The sequence below is a fragment of the Podarcis filfolensis genome, assembly GCF_964270895.1.
Source record: "Podarcis filfolensis genome assembly, chromosome: 2".
NCBI classification, from domain to species: Eukaryota; Metazoa; Chordata; class Lepidosauria; order Squamata; family Lacertidae; genus Podarcis; species Podarcis filfolensis.
Genome location: NC_139605.1, coordinates 118654711 through 118675951, shown reverse-complemented (window position 1 = coordinate 118675951; position 21241 = coordinate 118654711). Strand labels below are relative to the sequence as shown.

At 44.1% G+C, this 21241-nt stretch overlaps 1 protein-coding gene across 1 annotated transcript; it reads left to right on the top strand.

Moving 5' to 3' along the window:
• Nucleotides 1-790: 790 nt before the first annotated feature.
• Nucleotides 791-15688, top strand: LOC310754234 (keratin, type II cytoskeletal 71-like; the record flags this gene model as incomplete). The annotated part of the gene is made up of 9 exons (XM_083595953.1): nt 791-1534; nt 5493-5704; nt 6630-6690; nt 7814-7909; nt 9272-9436; nt 9558-9683; nt 11399-11619; nt 12200-12228; nt 12718-15688. 9 exons carry the CDS (start codon nt 791-793, stop codon nt 13284-13286), a joined length of 2223 nt encoding a protein of 740 aa, XP_083452079.1. The 3' UTR covers nt 13287-15688.
• Nucleotides 15689-21241: the final 5553 nt, after the last annotated feature.

Genomic DNA, 21241 nt, shown 5'->3' with positions numbered 1-21241 from the left:
ATTCAACAAAAGTTTTCCACTCCGCCTTAAAGTCTGCCTCTTCTTGATCTCTTGATAGTTAAATTCGCTAATTCAGCGTATTTCATCAGTTTTAGCTGCCACACTTCTTTAGTAGGTACCGCCTGATTTTGCCATTTTTGTGCATTTAAGTGCCAGCCTTTGCAGTGTGGCGCCCAGTGCCAGTCACGCTTCGTTGCGTTTGTTGACTGAACTAAAAAGTTTCGTGAGCCTATTTATTTATTTATTGTGAAACTCATATTTCGTCATTTTGTCACACACACACCCCTCAGTGATGACACCCGGGGCAGCCCGCACCCACCGCAGCCCCCTTCCTTCGCTGCTGCATGGAAGATGGGGCAGGATGGTGGCATCTGCATGAGGCAAATTGCAAAGGGCCTTCCTGAAGCCATTTAGCTTGAGCCTAATTTCCTTATGGAAAACAGATTAATTAGATAACACAACATCATCATCCAGCTGCTTGCAACCCAAGCGACTTCTCCCCATTTCAGATTACTTCATTGGCATAAGGTTCTCTTTCTTTGATGTCTCCTTTTGTATGCATGTTGAAAAATGCATTTCATTTGCCATTTATGACTTCCAAGTCAACCAGTCCCATGGATTAAACTGATTGCTACCTTGAGGCCAAGCCCATCTTATTGAAGGTATATAAAGCCTAAACTTCCAGTGGACATGTGAAAAGGGGTTCCATTCTCTTCCCCTCTCTCTGGGACACCTGGTTGCAGCTCAGCTTTGCTTCAATAATCTCTGTCCCATCCCTGATTAAGCCATCATGAGCCGGCAGTGCTTCAGTTCCCGGTCCCTTAATGGAAGACGGCCATCATCTGGCTCAGCCATCAGCAGTGGATTTAGGGGTGGCAACAGTCTGTCTTCGATCTGCTACACCGGAGCAGGCAGATGTGGTGGCTACAGCAGTATAAGCCACTATAATATCGGCCGTAGCAGAAGACTTTCTGGCGGAAGCCTTGGTGGATACGGAGGAAGTTCTGGTGGATACAGTGCAGGCTTTAGGGACTTCAGTGGTTTGGGCTATGGTCCTGGGCCATTGGGCTATGGTTTTGGGCATGTAGGTTATGGTGCTGGCATTGGCAGGCCTGGAGGCTTTAGTAGTCGAAGTGCAGGGGCCTATGGCACAGCTGGAGGAGTCGGCAGCCAAAGCCTTGGAGGCTACGGTGGCGAAGGAAGTGGTAGCTGCAGATATGGTGGCTTCAGCAGCCGAAGTTTTGGTGGTGTTTGTGGCAGAGGCTATAGGACAGTTGGCTTTGGCAGCCCGAGTCTGGGTGGTGGTGTGTATGGCAGCAGAAGCATTATTTGTGGTCGTCCTGTTTGTGGGGGATTGGGCAATGAGCCCATTGGCCGTTTTGGTGACTGCAGGGGGATCCAGTCGGTCAGGGTCAATACAAACCTCTTGAGGCCCCTTTGCATACAGGTTGATCCAGAGATCTCTAGAGTGAAGGTGGAGGAGCGAGAGCAGATCAAATGCCTCAATGACAAGTTTGCCTGCTTCATCGATAAGGTGAGATTGTATGGTGAGTCTGCTCTGTTGCATTCTGTTTGAGTTAGCCTCTTGTGAAGAGACAAAGAGATGTTTTACTTTTCAAAGAGCTTCTAGTAGTTTTTGTGTCTGGGATTAAGTGGGGGAATGCAAGGATGTGTAACCATTTGGACTGCATGTTTAGTTTCCGAGTTACTCAACTTATGATTACATTTCTCCTTGCCTTTTAAAAACAGATTTCATTTCTAGGCCTGTCAATCAATGAAATAAAACTGACTAATCAACTATGTTTATTTACTAATCAACTAATCAAAATGTTTATTTAAATATTAATTATTTAAATAGTTTTGCATATAACTAAAAAATACAGGGCAAATATCCTTTTAGAGCATTAAAGGGCTGTGTCCACACTACAGTAACACACCAGAACCAAAATAGCCCTTATTAACAAAATAATAATAATAATATTTTTTTATTATTTTTATCCCGCCCTCCCCAGCCGAAGCTGGGCTCAGAGTGGCTAACAACAGTAAAATAATGCAACATTCTAAAATCATTTCATTATAAAATTAATTCAAATCAGATTAATGGCAAAAGTGATTCTAATGCCTCCAGACTGATTAAAATTGGCCTGCATTGGTTATTTTATTTCTTTTTTAAGATGTATATTGTGTATGGTGTTGGAATGGGTCACAACAAACAAGATAAAGAGATAAAACAGAGTTTAAAACAAAAATCCAGCAAAAGTAATAGTCCTTCAGTCTGGACATACTATCATAAAAGGTCTGCAAGAAGAAAGCAAGCTTTTATTGGGTGCCAAAATATATACAAAGCAGAAGCCAGACAGAGCTCAGAGGGGAGAATATTCCACAGGTGGGTGCTACTGGGCAAGACTGCATGGGGAATGGCATTCCTTCAGGCACTCAGACCCCGAGTCATTTAGGCTTTTGCATATTGCATTGGTGACTAATAGGCATTTAGCATTAATATTTAAGAACTGGTGTCATAAGATCTTGCAAATGTGCCTGATGATCATCTGGCTGCTGCATTCAGATCTAGTTATAATCTCCAGACCGTCTACATGGGTAGACCCTTGTAGAATGCATTTCAGTAATCCAACTGTGAGATTACCAGGGCATGGATAAAATAGGCTAGAATCCTAGTGTGACACCCTGCAGAACCAAACTGTGCAGATTCCTGAAATCCTGACCAGTAGCCTCTTGGAGACTGCGTGAAAAGAGGCAAGTTGCAGCACAGCACTCAGCAGTGGCCAGCACAACTCATGGCCAGAATGAGCAAGAGGGAGTTTAGCTGTGAGTTGTGCCACGTTGCTGAATGCTCTGCATCCTCCAACTTCTTTCCTATGGTCTATGGACGCAGGTGGCACTGTTGTCTAAACCACAGAGCCTAGGGCTTGTTGATCAGAAGGTCGGCGGTTTGAATCCCCATGATGGGGTGAGCTCCCATTGCTCGGTCCCTGCTCCTGCCAACCTAGCAGTTCGAAAGCACATCAAAGTGCAAGTAGATAAATAGGTACCACTCTGGTGGGAAGGTAAATAATGTTTCTGTATGCTGCTTTGGTTTTGCCAGAAGCAGCTTAGTCATGCTGGCCACATGACCCAGAAAAACTGTCTGCAGACAAACGCCAGCTCCCTCGGCCTGTAAAGCGAGATGAGCGCCGCAACCCCAGAGTTGTCTGCGACTGGACTTAACTGTCAGGGGTCCTTTACCTTTTTACCAAGCAGGGCCTCCTTCTCCAGCTGCTTTAAAGCAAGAGGTCCATGGAAGCAAATAAATCCCTCTGGGTTTTCACATGCATTGAGTGTGTGGGTGCAAATGGCCCCTTTTCTTGGCTGCTCTAACTTATGGAGGTGATGGAAATGCATAATTTCCAGCTGCCTTGTAAAAACCCAGTGGGGTCTCAAAATTTCAGTAGCACCCTGCGCAATGCCAAAATTCAATGACTCCCACCTCTCGTCTTCCATTCTACATGGCAGCACTGCCTGCAGTGCCCCCAAGGCTCTGCGCCCAGTGCAGCCAAACCAGTCGTGCTCTCCTAAATCTGCCTCGGACAAACCCCACCCAACCCAGTATTGCCTTTGCAAACAGACAACAGCTCTCTAGGGGTTCAGACAGGGGAGATTCCCAGCCCTATTGGGAGGTGCTGGGAAAATGAACCTGGGACCTTCTGCTTGGGGGGGGGAAATGCTGTACCACTGTCCTGTGGCCCTTCCACAATTCTATTTAAGCAGAAATGGACTGAACTCTTTCAGACCCTTTGGAATTTAAACTTGAAAATCATTTTGTGTGTGTGTAATATTAAACAATTTATACTCCACTCTGTGTATTTTGATGTTTCCTTTGGATGAATTTGAACTGGGAACTGAATGTGAACCAAACTAGTTTCTTTAGTAAAGCGACAAATGTGAACTGGAATTAGTTATTTATTTTTTATTTTTTTAAAATGGACTTTCCAAGCTCTGGTTCTGTGTGGCTTGCTCCCAGGCCAAGCCTTAACTTGATTAACAATTAAATTTATTGCGTGTCGAGGTCCCCAATCCACCCCCCAAAATAACTCACAACGGACACGTAATTTTTTGTTTAAGATTTTTGGCATGATTTTGGCCACAACTTTATTAAAATACAAACTGTGAGTGGTTGTTTAGGCATTGGTTAAGACTATCTGTCCCCCCGCCTGGGGACAGAACTGACTTCCGGGCACCACCGAAAGACAGTGCGGGGGAAAGCAGGTCGGGGAAGAATTGGAGCTGAGACACAGACCCTCAACTCTCACCCGCCTGCTCCCCGAAGGCTTGCCGGCCCTAGTCCCATTCCAGGGATTGGACGAAAAGATGGCAAGCCCCAGGATTCCTTTAACGGAATTCCCTTTCTGCAGCAACCATGGAGGGGCAGGCCCAGCCTATCCTAACCCCTCCTCCACCAGATTTATAACCAATGCCTAACCACAACCTTACAAGTTGTGACGATTTGCTACGCAGTAGGCAAAAACCACCCAGCCAGCCAATTTGCCAGGTGGAAAAATTCCTACCAGGCCCCTGCTCAAAGGCAGACGACCCCATGACAGGCATAGCAAGGTCAACGCAACAACCCCTTATTCTAGGGCGGGTGGGCGGGTGATCTGTTGCATGCAGCAAAAGAGAAAGTACAAGGCTGCATGCAGAGTATTTAAACCTTTTACCCCTCCCACCAAAATTGCAACATAACTTTTCCCCCAGCAACTCGGCAATCCAATCAATGCCCCCTGGCCATCTTGGAGAACTTACCCAGCAACAAAGGGGGTGGCTCAGTAGACCCCACCGCAACACGTGCTCTCCCTGAAGGAGAACACGCTTTATGACTGCACGCTTAGATAAAACTTGCTTGGGAGTAAGCCCCATTCAACATAGGAGGGCAAACTGTCGATTCTGAGTCAATAAAAATAGGATTGCACTATAAGGCTTGCAGCTCTGTCTATTTGCAAACCATTCTTTTTTCCAATGGCAGATTTAAATGCTCTTGTTCCATAGTTTGTCACTGTATACTTAAAAGTAGTCATTTCTTCTCCGATAGCATTCCCTAAGCAATTACAGCTGTACTGCATAGTATACTATCCATCAACTCAGTTCCTGGGAATCACAAGTGGGAGAATGCTGTTACACAAGGTACTGCTTGTGGGTTTCCCACAGGCATCTGGCTAGCTACTGTGAGAACAGAACAATGGACTACAATGGGCCTTTGGCTTGATCCAGCAGAGCTCTTTATGTTCCTAGATAATTGTGGGTTCACTCTGTTTCTTCATTGTCAACTCAACTCTTCTGTTTGCTTTAGAAATGCATGAAATGCCAGTGCCTGGTTCTGGCAAAACAACCCAACCCACTGGATTCAAGAACTGAGGAGGAGATTTTTCTCCACCTCATAGGAAGACCTAATAGGTTCCTGTGTTTAGTAGACTATCACCATGGCTCCATTTTAATTGCAGGTGAGGCACTTGGAGCAGCAAAACAAGCTTTTGGAAACCAAATGGAATTGCCTGCAGCAACAGGGGCCTGTTGAGAAGAAAACCATTGACCACCTGTTTGAGAACTACATTGCAACCCTGAGGAGGCAGCTGGATCTTTTGCTGAATGAGCGGGAGCAGCTGCAATGTGAACAAGCTAAATTCCAGGATGTGGTTGAAGAGTACAAATGCAGGTAAATGGTGGGCTGTCTTCCCCGCAAAAGGTCTGGTTTAAGAAATGAATAAGGGGCCTATTTCTCCTGGGATGCTGTGTCCTCTAACCATTTGTGATGGTTCTAAGACACAGCTATCGGCAATTTGAGAAGAATAATGCTGGCCCACCTTATAGGGCTATTGTAAAGATTATGGTGGTTGTTGTTTAGTCGCGTCCGACTCTTCATGACCCCATGGACCAGAGCACGCCAGGCACTCCTGTCTTCCACTGCCTCCCGCAGTTTGGTCAAACTCATGCTGGTAGCGTTGAGAACACTATCCAACCATCTTGTCCTCTGTCGTCCCCTTCTCCTTGTGCCCTCCATCTTTCCCAACATCAGGGTCTTTTCCAGGGAGTCTTCTCTTCTCATGAGGTAGCCAAAGTATTGGAGTCTCAGCTTCAGGATCTGTCCTTCCAGTGAGCACTCAGGGCTGATTTCCTTAAGAATGGATAGCTTTGATCTTCTTGCAGTCCATGGGACTCTCAAGAGTCTCCTCCAGCACCATAATTCAAAAGCATCAATTCTTCAGCGATCAGCCTTCTTTATGGTCCAGCTCTCACTTTCATACATCACTACTGGGAAAATTATGGTGGTAGAGTGACTAAAAAAAAAGTTTGGACACTTGAAATGTGCTTTATAAAACAAGTGCTAAGTGTTACTTTTATGTTATTTTCATTCTGAGTTCTACGAGATAGATTCAGTGGAGAAATATTGCCTGGTTCAATATGATGAACATGCTCACCCTTCTTTCACCCTGTGCTTCTCAGCCATGCTGAGTCCCAAGCCAGAATCTCCCCAATGCAAGTCCAGCCCTCTGTCCATGGCCAGACAGTGGCTCCCAGACACTTTGCAGTAGAGCTGATTCTCAGGAATCTTTGTATCTCCTTCTGTTCTCCACTACAAGGTATGAAGAAGAAATCAACCGGCGTATGGCTGCGGAAAATGAATTTGTGTTGCTGAAAAAGGTGAGTCAAACTGGTTTCGAAGAATGGAAAAGGCAATTAATTAAAATGTTCAAAGAGTTGGAGGCATGGCATGGTCATTACAATTTGCCCTGCTTGAGAAGCTCCCCCCAAAGCATCTTCTAAGCACATTGCTGGAAAAAGATCTTTCTTTTTATGCATCCATATTCTTCTTACTAGGTACCTTATAATAGTCTTTGTGTGCACGTTGCCTATATTGTAGCAGAAGTAGGGAACTGATGGCCTTCCAGATGTTGATAGACTCAGTCCCACCATTGGCTCCAGACAGGTGGATGGTGGAATTTGTAGTCTGGCAACATCTAGAAGGTTGTGTGTACCCTACACCCTTTTAAATTTTTTTTTAGAAAGGCCCAATAAAATCATAGTATACATACATATGCAATGCTACAGTGATTTTTTTTCTTTTGATCTAAGAGTCGAAAGCACGTCAAGTGCAAGTAGATAAATAGGTACGGGAAGGTAAACGGTGTTTCCATGTGCTGCTCTGGTTCACCAGAAGCGGCTTAGTCATGCTGGCCACATGACCCGGAAAAACTGTCTGCGGACAAATATCGGCTCCCTCGGCCTTTGAGTGAGATGAGCGCCACAACCCCAGAGTCGTCCGCAACTGGACCTAATGGTCAGGGGGTACCTTTACCTTTTTTAGAATCAAGCAAATATCAGGTTTGGGTCAGGTTACAGACAGTAAAACTTTGGGGTTCACTCTGTGTCAGCTACAGTGGATTGCAGGGAGTGACATGGTACAATTCTAACCATCTCTACTCAGAAGAAAGTCCCATTGAGCGCAATGAGACTTACTCCCAGCAGTGAGAGCTACTTCAAATGTGTGAAAATATACCAATATGGGAAGCACAGTCCCATAAGTATATATTGTTTGGAAAAGTTCTGGTAAGCTGCACATTGACAGAAAGGTTCCCTTCCTGTGACTGTGCCTCTACTTCTCCCAACTCCACTTGAGACAAGTAGATAACACAAGAATGGTTGATTATCTGCCATATTAAAGCTCAGGTCTTTCTTGACTGAAAGTATGGAGACCTCCTCTCCTCTCTCTCTTAAGCAAGCCTTGTTGTCACAAGAGAAGTATTTATTGCGTCTTGTCTTTCAGGATGTGGATTGTGCTTACACCGGGAAAGTGGAGCTGGAGGTGAAAGTGGAAGCTCTAAGACAGGAGCTGGAGTTCCTCAGATGTGTCCATGAAGCAGTAAGTATTTTTCATGATTTATTTTGGATCTCGGTTTTCTTAACTTAAATTCATTTTTTCACATTTCTGCAGCAATTTGCGATTTTTGAAATAAGAAAAACAAATTCTCATGAAATTTCGCCTGCAGTTTAGCATGAATATCTCCTAATAAACACATTTTATATGAAGTTTTCACCAATGTACATTTTTTTAAAGCAATGTCCCCTAAAATAAAGCAATTTTGCATGCTATTTTCCCCAGAATATCCATTCTTGTGAACATTGGTTGGAGAACTGCATTGTAAAATTCGATAGATCCGCCTTTAAATGTGAGCTGAATCAAACCAATTCCCCATGCCAATTTCCAAGGCAACCGGAAGACAGCTTTAGATAGTTCATCCATCTCTACAGCTAATGAAGTAGTGTCTTCTATTAATATTGGATACAGCAGCAAGCTTTAAAAATACAAACTAATCATCATTCACATTAAAATTATTACCCGCCCTTCAACATGAGAGCAGTACATGTGAAAAGGATCTAGGAGTCTTGGTTGACCACAAACTTGACATGAGCCAACAGTGTGACGCGGCAGCTAAAAAAGCCAATGCAATTCTGGGCTGCATCAATAGGAGTATAGCATCTAGATCAAGGGAAGTAATAGTGCCACTGTATTCTGCTCTGGTCAGACCTCACCTGGACTACTGTGTCCAGTTCTGGGCACCACAGTTCAAGAAGGACACTGACAAACTGGAACGTGTCCAGAGGAGGGCAACCAAAATGGTCAAAGGCCTGGAAACGATGCCTTATGAGGAACGGCTAAGGGAGCTGGGCATGTTTAGCCTGGAGAAGAGGAGGTTAAGGGGTGATATGATAGCCATGTTCAAATATATAAAAGGATGTCACATAGAGGAGGGAGAAAGGTTGTTTTCTGCTGCTCCAGAGAAGCGGACACGGAGCAATGGTTCCAAACTACAAGAAAGAAAATTCCACCTAAACATTAGGAAGAACTTCCGGACAGTAAGAGCTGTTCGACAGTGGAATTTGCTGCCAAGGAGTGTGGTGGAGTCTCCTTCTTTGGAGGTCTTTAAGCAGAGGCTTGACAACCATATGTCAGGAGTGCTCTGATGGTGTTTCCTGCTTGGCAGGGGGTTGGACTCGATGGCCCTTGTGGTCTCTTCCAACTCTATGATTCTATGATTCTATGATTCTAACATCAGGTACCCTGGTGGGTTACAACACTTTAAAAGTCAGAACTAAAACCATTTAAAAGGTGTTACAGTCACAAGAATAGAGTGGCGACATGGAACAGCCCAAACTGTCTCCCTCCAGTATGGACAATTGATGACCTGCTAAAAAAACAACACCAATTATGTTTTCTTTTCAGGAAATAGAAAGCTTACAGACAACAACAGCTGACACCAACGTTGTTGTGTCTATGGACAACAACCGAGAGCTGGACATGGAGGGGATCATTAACTCTGTGAGGTGTCAGTATGAGGAGATTGTACAGAGGAGCAAGGATGAGGTCAATGCTCTTTACGAAACCAAGGTAAACATGATATAGGCCTGTCTGCAACAGAGAGAAGCAAATGCCATTGACGGTTACCACTGTTTTAGATAGCTGAATCCACAGAGGCAAAAATAAAGGCATCCTTTCTCTCTGATTTTAGTTCAAAGATCTGCAGTCCACCTATGGGCATCACTGTGACGCTTTGGCTAAGGGCCGCCATGAAATCCAGGACCTGACTCGCCTTATCCAGCGACTCAAGGCTGATATGGAAAATGCCAAGAAACAGGTGAGAGAGGTGAAGTTGAACAGGAGAAGGTTGAGCAGCAGAAATCATTTTCCTGGTCTTGATGTACACCAGGGATAGTCAATGAGGAGCCTTCCAGGTGCGTTTTGTCAATGGGAGATGTAGTCCATCAGGGATGGTAGGAGCCAACAGCACCTGGAGGTCACCTCACTGGCCACCCCCAGATTCACACTGACCTTTGTGCTTACCATTCAGAACTGAAAGAAACGTTTTGTATTTATTAAAAAATGGGAGGCAAAGGAAGGAAAATTCCCGGTCCTGCTGTAATAAAAGTTAAGGCATTAATGCTGTCTTAGGTTGCTAGATTCATTGGTTTATATTCTACTCATTCCAAAACCTGAAACCTCATTGATAATTTTAAAAATCCACCTGCTCATACATAATTTCCATTCCTCTTTGTACCAGCCTTTCTAATTCTCCCCTCCAAGAAGTCATCTGATTTCCCCACCACCACCCTACGTTTCCTCTTTCCTGCCCCAGCTCTTTCCTTCATACCATAGACACCTCTGGCGCATTTCTTAATGTCTAATGATCAGAGAGCCTTGGACTAAACTGAATCAGAAGAATCACATACGGCTTCAGAGTCTGGGGCTGCATGCATACCATACTCTTAAAGCACATTCAAAGCACATTCTGCCACCCTCCCCCAGTAATAATGGGACCTGCAAATTACCCCTCAGAGAACTATAATTCTTAGCCCCTTAAGAAACTACATTTCTCAGGATTCTTGGGTGTGTGTGTGCTTTGAATGTGCTTCAAAAGTATGTAATGCATGTAGTCTGTGACTATCTACTTAGACTGGGCCAGGAGGCAGAATAGGTACAGATCTTTCTCCTACTCATTGAATGTTATTACACTGAGAATGACCTTTCAAGCCCTAAACAGCCTCGGTCCAGTATACCTGAAGGAGCGTCTCCACCCCCATTGTTCTGCCTGGACACTTAGGTCCAGCTTTGAGGGCCTTTTGGCAGTTCCCTCACTGCAATAAGTGAAGCTACAGGGAACCAGGCAGAGGCCTTCTCGGTAGTGGCGCCCGCTCTGTGGAACACCCTCCCATCAGATGTCAAAGAAATAAACAACTATCTGATGTTTAGAAGACATCTGAAGGCTGCCCTGTTTAGGGAAGCTTTTAATGACTGATGTTTTAATGTATTTTTAATCTTTTGTTACTGGGACGCGGGTGGCGCTGTGGTTAAACCACAGAGCCTAGGACTTGCCGATCAGAAGGTCGGCGGTTCGAATCCCCGCGACGGGGTGAGCTCCCGTTGCTCGGTCCCTGCTCCTGCCAACCTAGCAGTTTGAAAGCACGTCAAAGTGCAAGTAGATAAATAGGTACCGCTCTGGAGGGAAGGTAAACAGTGTTTCCATGCGCTGCTCTGGTTTGCCAGAAGCGGCTTAGTCATGCTGGCCACATGACCCGGAAGCTGTACGCTGGCTCCCTTGGCCAATAAAGCGAGATGAGCGCCGCAACCCCAGAGTCGGTCACGACTGGACCTAATGGTCAGGGGTCCCTTTACCTTTACCTAATCTTTTGTTGGAAGCCGCCCAGAGTGGCTAGGGAAACCCAGCCATATGGGTGGGGTATAAATAATAATAATAATAATAATAATAATAATAATAATAATAATAATAATAATAATAATAAATTTATTATTCATGGAACAACTCTTTTCTCTCTTTATCTGTGCCTTTTGAAGATTGATGTACTACAGACAGCGATCGCTGACAATGAGCAGCGTGGCGACTGTGCCCTGAAGGATGCCAAGGCAAAACTTGCGGAGGTGGAGAATGCCCTGCAGTGCTCTAAGGATGAACTTGCCCGCCTGCTAAGGGATTACCAGGATTTGCTGAATGTCAAGATGGCTTTGGACATCGAGATTGCTATGTATAGGTCACTTCTGGAAGGAGAAGAGAGCAGGTGGGTGGGGGAAAAATCAGCGCCCATGCAATACTCATACATCCTTGCTAGAACATTGCTTATATTGCTCTTTGGAATGTAAATATAGAGATTTTGATGAACAACCTAAAATCAACAATAATATCGCATTGATAAAATGAATACAGAATAAAAGAAAAGATCAGATTACTACATCATAGAAAGATCACTCCTCAGGAAGTGCTTGGGTTAAGATGCTGAATTAATCAGCTGGAATCCAGGAAGAAATCCTGTTATCAAGTTATCTCAATAATGTGTGGTTGATTCTTCACTATTACTAAGTTTTGAAACGTGGCCAAATAATATATGATATGATTGAACCTAGTAAGCTTACACAAAAATCTTGCCTTTCAATTATTCACTATTCCTCAAAGTCACATTTCAAAAGTGAGATTCGGAAATATAAAAGAAAATTTGAAAGTAATTTGAATTCTGAAATACTGGGGGGGGGGATTAATATTTTGACTACTGCTGCTACTTCTGCTGCTATTATTAAATCCCCGATTACTACAGAATTGTGGCACTCTTGGAATATTAACATTTTCTTTTCTTTTCGCAACAGGATATGTAGTTCTACTCCGGTTAACATAGGTAAGTAACTTTAAAGCTATATATTATTGCATTAGGAAGCGGGTGGCGCTGTGGTCTAAACCACAGAGCCCAGGGCTCGCTGATCAGAAGGTCGGCGGTTCAAATCCCCGAGACAGGGTGAGCTCCCGTTGTTCGGTCCCTGCTCTTGCCAACCTAGCAGTTCAAAAGCACATCAAAGTGCAAGTAGATAAATAGGTACCACTCCAGCGGGAATGTAAATGGCGTTTCTGTGCGCTGCTCTGGTTCACCAGAAGCGGCTTAGTCATGATGGCCACATGACCTGGCAGCTGTCTGCAGACAAACACCGGCTCCCTTGGCTTATAGAGCAAGATGAGTGCCGCAACCCCAGAGTCGTCCATGACTGGACCTAATGGTCAGGGGTGCCTTTACCTTTACCTTTATTATTGCATTGAAAAATGCTATTCATTTCACTGAGAGGCCTTAGATGTGTGTGTCTGAGTAACTGTTTCTTTTCCTCTACTCTTGTAGCTGTGTTGGGTTGCTCCAACATCTCTCCAGGCGGTGGAGCTGCATATGGTGGTACCTTGGGAGGAGGTGGTGGATTTGGAAGGAGATGTGTCTATGGACTTGGATCAGAAGGACAAAGTGCCAGCGGCGGTGGAGGATTCAGTTCCAGAAGTGGAAGGCTGAACTACAGAGCTGGATTTAGCTCTAGGAGTGGAGGGTACCTTTCAAGATGCACAATGAGCTCTGGATTTGGGCAATGCAATACCAGTAGTGTGGCTCCCTGTGGACCTAGAGATTGTGGCTTAGGGTCCATAGGTAGTGGAGGCTTTAGTTCTAGGAGCAGAGGATACAGTTCCAGAAGTGGGGGTTACAGCTCAAGTGGACCATGCATTTCCTCTGCTGGTGGAGGCTACACCACTGAGAGCACAGGAGGCTGTGGAGTGACCCACACCTCTGAGTGTTCAAGTGGTGGCTACGCCACTGGTGCCGCTTCTTCCACTAATGCCGGATGCAGCAGTGGAGATGCGAGACACAACTCTGGGAGTGGATGTCGAACAGGGTATGGAGGAAGCTGCTCCATCATCAGATAAAGTTCAGGCCCAGAATATTGTTTGGGGGCAGTGGGGGATGTTTCTGTTTGCTGAGGAAAGCAATATACCATTATCCATCACTGCAATTTGTGTTAAAAACGAGGAAGATCTTGGTATTAGGGAATCCCCTTTCTTTGGCCTTTTAACTCCCCCCACCCCTCCCAAAGTCCAGAACACCTTGATTCTGTACATCACTACAGAAGTGATGGGTTTTTGCCACATGGTGGGTTTTGCCATAGGGGTGAGAAGGGTGTCAGAGAGGGCAACCTCACTGAGAAACCCCCACCATTTCAGTCATTGCATTGTATCCAACTAAGTTATAATCAGAGTAGACCCATTTAAATTAATGGACCTAAGTTAGTCATGTGTCCAGTAGCTTCAGTGGGTCTCCTCTGAGAAGGGCTAACTTTGGTTACAACCCATAATTATTGACAACCTCTTGCCTCATGATATGGTGCCATCTTTTCATGAAGATTTCTGCACCTAGTAATGTTGGCTGTTTGCTGGGTGACTTAAAGTAGTCAATAATATTCATACTGAAGCCCAGAATCCTAGGGAAGACGCTTTGGGTGGATTTCAGCATCATGCTATGGTGAATGTCCCACCAGCACAAGCATTGCAACTTGCCAGGTGGAATGGTCCTCTCTCTTTGCCCCTTGTGTGTTGTTCTGGAGGTTCTCCCAATGCCTTCCAAGCCAATTTCAGGGTTGCCAGGGGGCATGAGGGGGGAGAAGAAGGGGTAAAGCCCCTTTGCACGAGGGGTGGCCCTCACACAGGGCTTGTGCTGATGGGACTCATTAGGTGAATCCCACACTATGTCAAGGGCATTGTAGGAAATTGAAATGGCTGATCTTCAGGCTCAGCCACGTAGTATGAGCAGGGCTTCCCACCTGGGTGCTGGAATCCCAGCAGCTATATGAGGATGCTGTGGGTTGTATTCAACCAACCCTTACTCAGGTAGATCCATCAAAATCAATGGCCAAGACTAACCGGGGGCCCATCTGCACTATGCATTTAAAGCATAAAAAGTCATTACTCCTCCAAAGAATTCTGGGAACTGTAGTTTGTTGAAGGTGCTTGGGAGATCCCATTCCCCTCACAGAGTGACAGCCCCCAGAGGTCCCTGGGAAGAGAGACTGATGGATAAATCACTCTGGGAACTGTAGCTTTGTGAAGGGAATAGGGCTCATCTAGCAACTCTTGGCACCCTTGACAAAACATTGTTCCCTTGATTTTTTAAGAGAAGCCAAAACTGTTTAAAGTGGTGTGATACTGCTTTAAATGTATGGCACATGTCTCATGTGCATTCGTTTTATGGGTCTGCCTTGAATAAAAGTTACTTGAACACAACCCTGTGTTTCTAATGCTAGCCTTTGTGAACAGGTTCAGAAACTTAATCTTAACAATTTTTGGAGGTAGTTTAATTGACCTGTGAGATGGTGGAGGTTGATTCCTCCCATTATAGTATTTATTATTCAATGGATCAGAGAAAACCATTTTAGGTCCATTACATTAGATGAGGGGTAGGGAACCTCTGGTCATCCAGATGTTTTTGAATTATGCTGACTGGGGTTGGTGGGAGTTGGAAGCCAACAGCATCTGGAGGGCCACATGTTCCTCATCCCTGCATCCCATGGAACATCTGTATTTCTTTGATCATATGTGAACTATGCTTGCATCAAAGTTATATTTGTTTAATTATGAAGTCTCAGAATGAGGCCTGGGAATTATTGTTTGGTGAAGATGCTGTCTGTTCCTAGCTCAGATAAGTACTGTTTCCAATTGTTCATGGGAAAGCAAATACTGTTATATATTCTTTTTTGTAGTTCACAGTGGAAATAACACTTTCCTCCTCAGTGCTACTGGTGGGAACAGATTTAATAGTTATTCCCATTTTCCAGATATCCCAAGGGATTGTCATTCTGTGAGAAGCAGCTAGAATATTCTATAACAGAAAATGTACAGTACTCCACTAAAGTATCACTCTCAAAATCCTTGGGGTATCTGTTAAATGTTCAAAAAAACCAACACGTATTTCTCATGTAAATATGGCTTCATCTCTCTGCTGTGTAATTGTATCTTCTGAGGTTAAATAAGGATCAGTTGATACATCTCTTTGTAGTAACTTGAACAAAGAGTACTAATGGCTTACACTTCTTATTTTCCACTCAATATACATGAAAGGAAAGCTTTGGGATTATTATGCATATATGTGATTACTATCACACTGCCTGCCCGCCACTTATCAAACAGCCCTCCCCTTTTCTTTGTCTGGCAAATAAACAGTATCTGTAAATCTTCTTGTGTCAGATGATTATTTTTAATATGAGGTGGTTCAAGGTAGGGATTGGGGATAGATTTGATTCTGTTCACGTTTAAAAGCGAATCTACCTATTTTACAATTTTACAATTTCTGAAACGATGAGTGAACAAAAACGCATCCATCCTTCCAAATCTACACTTTTCTGAATTTTGCAATGCAAGTAGTGTGTACGGCAAGGCATATATTAGGGTAAAAAGTGTGCATAGAAATGCATATATTAATAAAATACAACAAAGGTGCATTATATTAGGGAGAACTGCTTTGCAAATATGTATGTATTAGGCATACAACAAGTATAGACATTAGGAGAAATTTGCACTAAAACGCTGATGAATTCTCAAACTGCCTATCTGTAGCTTATGGTCAACCTGTAAAACAGGGGTAGTCAATGTCCTCCAGCTGCTGTTGGATTCAAAGTCCCATCAGCCCAAGCCACCACATTCAGTGGGTCAGAGACGATGGGAGTTGTTGTCTAACAATATTTGGAGGATGGCAGACTGGCTGCTCTTGCTTAAAGATACCAAGTGTTCACCAATGGCCATCTAAACCAGGCTTCCTCAACCTGTGCTCTCCAGATGTTTGGAGACTACAATTCCCATAATCCCTGACCACTGGTCCTGCTAGCTGGGGATCATGGGAGTTGTAGGCCAAAACATCTGGAGGGTCGAGGTTGAGGAAGCCTGATCTAAACTATAGGATACAGCTATATTATCACAACTGCTCAGAAACTGAACACATCAATTGAAAGTTGGCTTCCTTTGGAATGATAGTTATAGGTGGAATATTATGCTTCGAAATAACATTGCTTCATTTATAATTTTGATTGGAAAGTTATATGGCCTTGAATTTGATTTTCTTTTTAAATCCACTTTTTTCCTACCTGTTCAAAACTCGATTGCAAAAAGAGATTTCTTTAGGAGGAGAGTAATCATTGACCCGTGGGATGCAGGTGGCGCTGTGGGTTAAACCACAGAGCCTAGGACTTGCCGGTCAGAAGGTCGGCGGTTCAAATCCCCGCAACGGGGTGAGCTCCCATTGCTCCGTCCCTGCTCCTGTCCACCTAGCAGTTCGAAAGCACATCAAAGTGCAAGTAGATAAATAGGTACTGCTCTGGTGGGAAGGTAAATGGCGTTTCCGTGCGCTGCTCTGGTTCTCCGGAAGCGGCTTAGTCATGCTGGCCACGCTGTATGCCGGCTCCCTTGGCCAATAAAGCGAGATGAGCGCCACAACCCCAGAGTCGGCCACGACTGGACCTAATGGTCAGGGGTCCCTTTACCTTTACCTTTAATCATCGACCCTAGCCTCTGAGAAGTAGAACAGAAAAGGCAATGATTGCACTACCAGGAGGTAGTTTTACACTACTTACATTAGTCCTTTGCATGTACCTGTACCATACTTTGCTACACTATATGTGCCCACTTCCTGAACTGTTCCCCCCACCTTTCTGGAAATTGTGGAAATATAAATATAAGTTTGTTCTGGATCATCTGAGAACAAAACTACAAAAAACAATTTTGTGTGCCCTGTGAGAATAATATTCACTCTTTTAGATTCAGACAAGAGTATCAGTGTCATATACATATCTTGCTTTCCATGGAAAATTATTGCACTGGAACATTATTTGACGTTTATGAAATTCTCCCAGGATTATTATTATTATTATTATTAGGGGGAGAGCAAGTATTACCAAATCTTGTTTCCAGAGTGATACAGTTTTATGTGTTCAGAATCCAATCACTATGATATATATGGACTTTGTGCAGACTGCTGTGTATATCATTTGGTACATTTTTGTACAGGTTACATCACAACCCCAGAATAAATGTTGATGAGATTTTGGGATCACAACGGCACCTTCATTCACTCTCCCCTTTTGCTCTTAAAAATGGGGCTCTCTGCATTATACATGCTTGGGGGCAAGACCTGCATTCAAGGCCTTAGTTTGCCCTTCTGCACCACGTGTTAAGAAAGATGCTGATCAGGTGTGGTCTCACCTGCGGCCCTCCAGCTGTTGCTGCAGCTGTTGTCCTGCCGTACTGATGGGCCAGGCTGATGGGAGTTGGAGATCTAATTTGTTTCCCTGCGCCAAACTCCGGTTCACTGAAGCTGTCATTTGTGCCTGCACAATGGCTGCCTGAAATGTACACACCTCAGCTTAACTATGGCTTCCATTTTCAAATCGGATGGAAGCTGGTTTGAGGGGAGAGCACCTTGAACAGGGGCATTTCTTAAGAAGCTACAGGACACCTATTGATTGTGGCTAATGTGATGTCTACTCAGCTTCAAAATCCAGCCATGGGAGGGCGCTGGAGCCACTGTAAGTGGTAATGTGTACACATTATTCTGCTGCCCCAAAGGACAGGGCTGGAATTAATAGACTTACGTTACAGAAGGGTAGGTTTCAGCTGAACATTAAAAGAACCTTCTTTACTGTTTATAGTAGGTTGACATTGGAACCAATTAGCAAGGTTGGTATTCTCCTGCTTGTTGGAGGTTTTCAAGCAGAAGATGGACAGCCACCTAGATCTTGGTTTCCTGTATCAAGCAGGGGGTTGATCTAGATGGCTTAAAAGGAACCCCACTGCAGCTCTACAGTTCTATGGCAGTGACAGCCGATAAGATCCTTGCTAATGACCCATCTAGTCCAGCATCCCGGGCTCACAGTGGCCAATCAGAGGCCTGTCCTGTGGGAAGCCCAAAAGCAGAACCAGAGTGAGACAACACTCCCCATTCACACACACAAACACTTGTGTTTCCTACCAATTAACATACAGAGTCATGCCGTCTCTGACAGTGGTGGGAGAATACAGCCATTGTGCAAGTATTCACACCAGTGACCAGATTACGGTGACAATAGTGATGGGCTTTTTCACAAGAAATATAAACAAACAAGCCAACAAAAAGGACAGGCACGCCAGCAAAATATTAGAAGATGTATTGGCTAGCACCATCTAGTGGGAAAGGAATGGCAGACAGTTTTTGTAAGGATTAGATCTAGAATAATTTGGAGAGGAAGCATTCTTCTTTACTGCCAAAAGGTTGGATTTGAATTTACCTTCTCTCCTGCCCCCCCCATCATCATTTTCAGTTATGGATATTCGTGGATGGGCTTTCTGAGGGAGGGGAAAATAAAATGTAAAGTATTGGCTTGGAGAAGTCTCCATTTAATTTCCTTGAAATCCATCAACAACAAAAATGTGAGAATGATGGGCAAACACCTACAGCTTGTTTTGGAATGGGTCTGCTAAAAGCAAATAGTACTGAAGAATGCTCAGTGCACATTTGAACACAAGCTATTTTTGTTTGACATCATGCCAAATCAAGTGCCAATGAGCCCCCAGTGAGGAACTCAGGAGACAATGGGTCTTAGAGACTTTGCTCCAGCTGAAGCTGAACATAACATCAAGGTCTTCCTTCTGCAATAGCTTCCCCCTTTCCTCAAATTTGCTAAGGCAGGGGGGGCAGCAGTGCAGAGATCTCGTTGCAACTGTAGGTCCATCTGTGTCCATTGACAATGGGAAATATGGGGACTACATTTCAAAACAGGTAGATTGAAAGACCTGTTGATAGAATAAACCTATTTACTGCCATTTCTATTAAAAGAATAAGGACTGTTTACAACAGATAGGAAAATGCAACACATGACAATAAAAAGAACATCAGTGAACTAAAACCTACAAAAGAAAATATAAAAAACCAAAATATAATAGAAAAAAACTAACAGATTACTGGGTGCAGATGGCATCCACCTGAGAGTTGCAAAATTGCTGCTCTAACAAAAATGCCCTTCTCAGGTGAGCCTCCATACCCGAAGACCAGAAAGTGTCCAAGGTAGCACCCATTTTTTAAAAGGGGTCTGGGGTGTGTCCTGCAGGAAATTGCAGGCCAATCAGCTGTACGTCTGCCCCAGAAAAACTGGTGGGAAGTATTGTTAAAATAACAGTGCATAAAGAAGAACAAGCCTAGCTAAAGCAGAACCAGCATGGCTTCTGCAAAAAAAGTTGTGCCTTGTGAACCTATAAAAGTTCTTTGAGAATGTCACCAAGCAGATAAAGAGGTGGTCTTGTTGACATAATGCACTTCAGGGATGTCTGAGCTGAACTCTGAGCTCTGTCTTAGGAGGGAGGAGCATGAAATCTGAATTTCACCACATTGCTAGGCTTGATCCATTTCCATTTGCATGAGAGGGGAAAAGGTGCTTGAGCTTCTTGTTTCTAATAATGGGTTGCTGTGCTATTTAATATACATACTCACCAGGGAGGAAGAATAAAGACTTTGCATTGCCCCCGCCCCATCCTAGAGATGGATTGTGCTATATGGGTTTCATATCCTGCAGTGTCACTCACCTGGTGGTTAAGTTTCTGTCAATGGAATAAAGATTGAAGCAATTTTCAATTCTCTCTCCTGCAGTCACTCACCCCCGATACACCTCAATCCTCTGGACCAGATTTGGGGGGGGGGGCTGCAAGGTGGAGGGGGTATTAAAAATGGCTTCTCTCCTTGTTCTACTGATAGACATCTTACCAGCTGAGTGAGACCCCTGGGTGTTATCCAGTGTTCTTTAAAAGTGTCCCTTAAAACTGAATTACTAGCATGTCATTTGTCCTGCATTGTTCAAGAATCTGTAGTCTCCTACGGAAAACTGCAAAAATCACAGGTTGGGATAAGGAGTAGAAGCAAAGGTGTTTGTCTTATTTGTTCCACTTGTTTGCCCCTCACATGCATGTAATAACTACATAATTGTATACCTTGCCAGGAAACAGAACAAGTTGTGAAATTTCTTTCTCTGGTTGTTCGTAGTGACTGGAGCAGCATACTTGAAAGGTGGTTTACACCTGAGGGCATCTTCTGTTGCAGGATGTTGACAGATATGTGCAGTCCCTCAAGAGTGTTGATTTTATAGTATGTGCTGACTGTTTTCACACATGAGTCTGTCAGCTGTAAAAATGCTAAGATTAGCATCTGTTGCATCAGTGAGAGAAGAGGTGTTTTTTGGCTTCTGGCTATTCCATTGTGGTAAGAAGCTTAGTTTTAATAATAATAATAAGGTAGACAGCAAAGATGAAAAGTGAACCCCATATGTAAGAAGTAGAGCTACATTTCTAGCATCAAAGAAATACATGCTTCTGGTTCTACAGGTTTTAATTCCCAACACCTTTGACAGATTCTGAGCAGAGCAGACATACTTGATGGAACTCCACTGGAGGGCACTTTTAAATCATGCTTCTCTGCTCGGCCTCCTCCTCTGAACACAAGAAGATCCCTGCCAGATTAGACCAATGGACCATGTAGTCCAGCATCCTTGTCCCACAGCGGCCAACCAGATGCCTACGAGAAGCCTATAAGCAAAATATGAGTGCAACAATGCTCTTGCCCACTGCTATTTTTCTAGAAAAAAAGAGGTGCCAAAAACTCACCATGAACACCTCCCTCGTCCTCTTAGAATGGCAATGGAGCCCACCTGGGAGGTGCTGGACCTGAGTTCCAGCTGACAAAAAGGCCCTGCTCTTGCCACTAGTGATTTTCAGCAACTGGTATTCAGAGGCAGACCGTCTCTGTCGCTGGAGGAAGTACGCAGCCATAATGTCAAGCAGCTACTAAGATTTGCCTAATCTGTGATTTGCCTAATTCC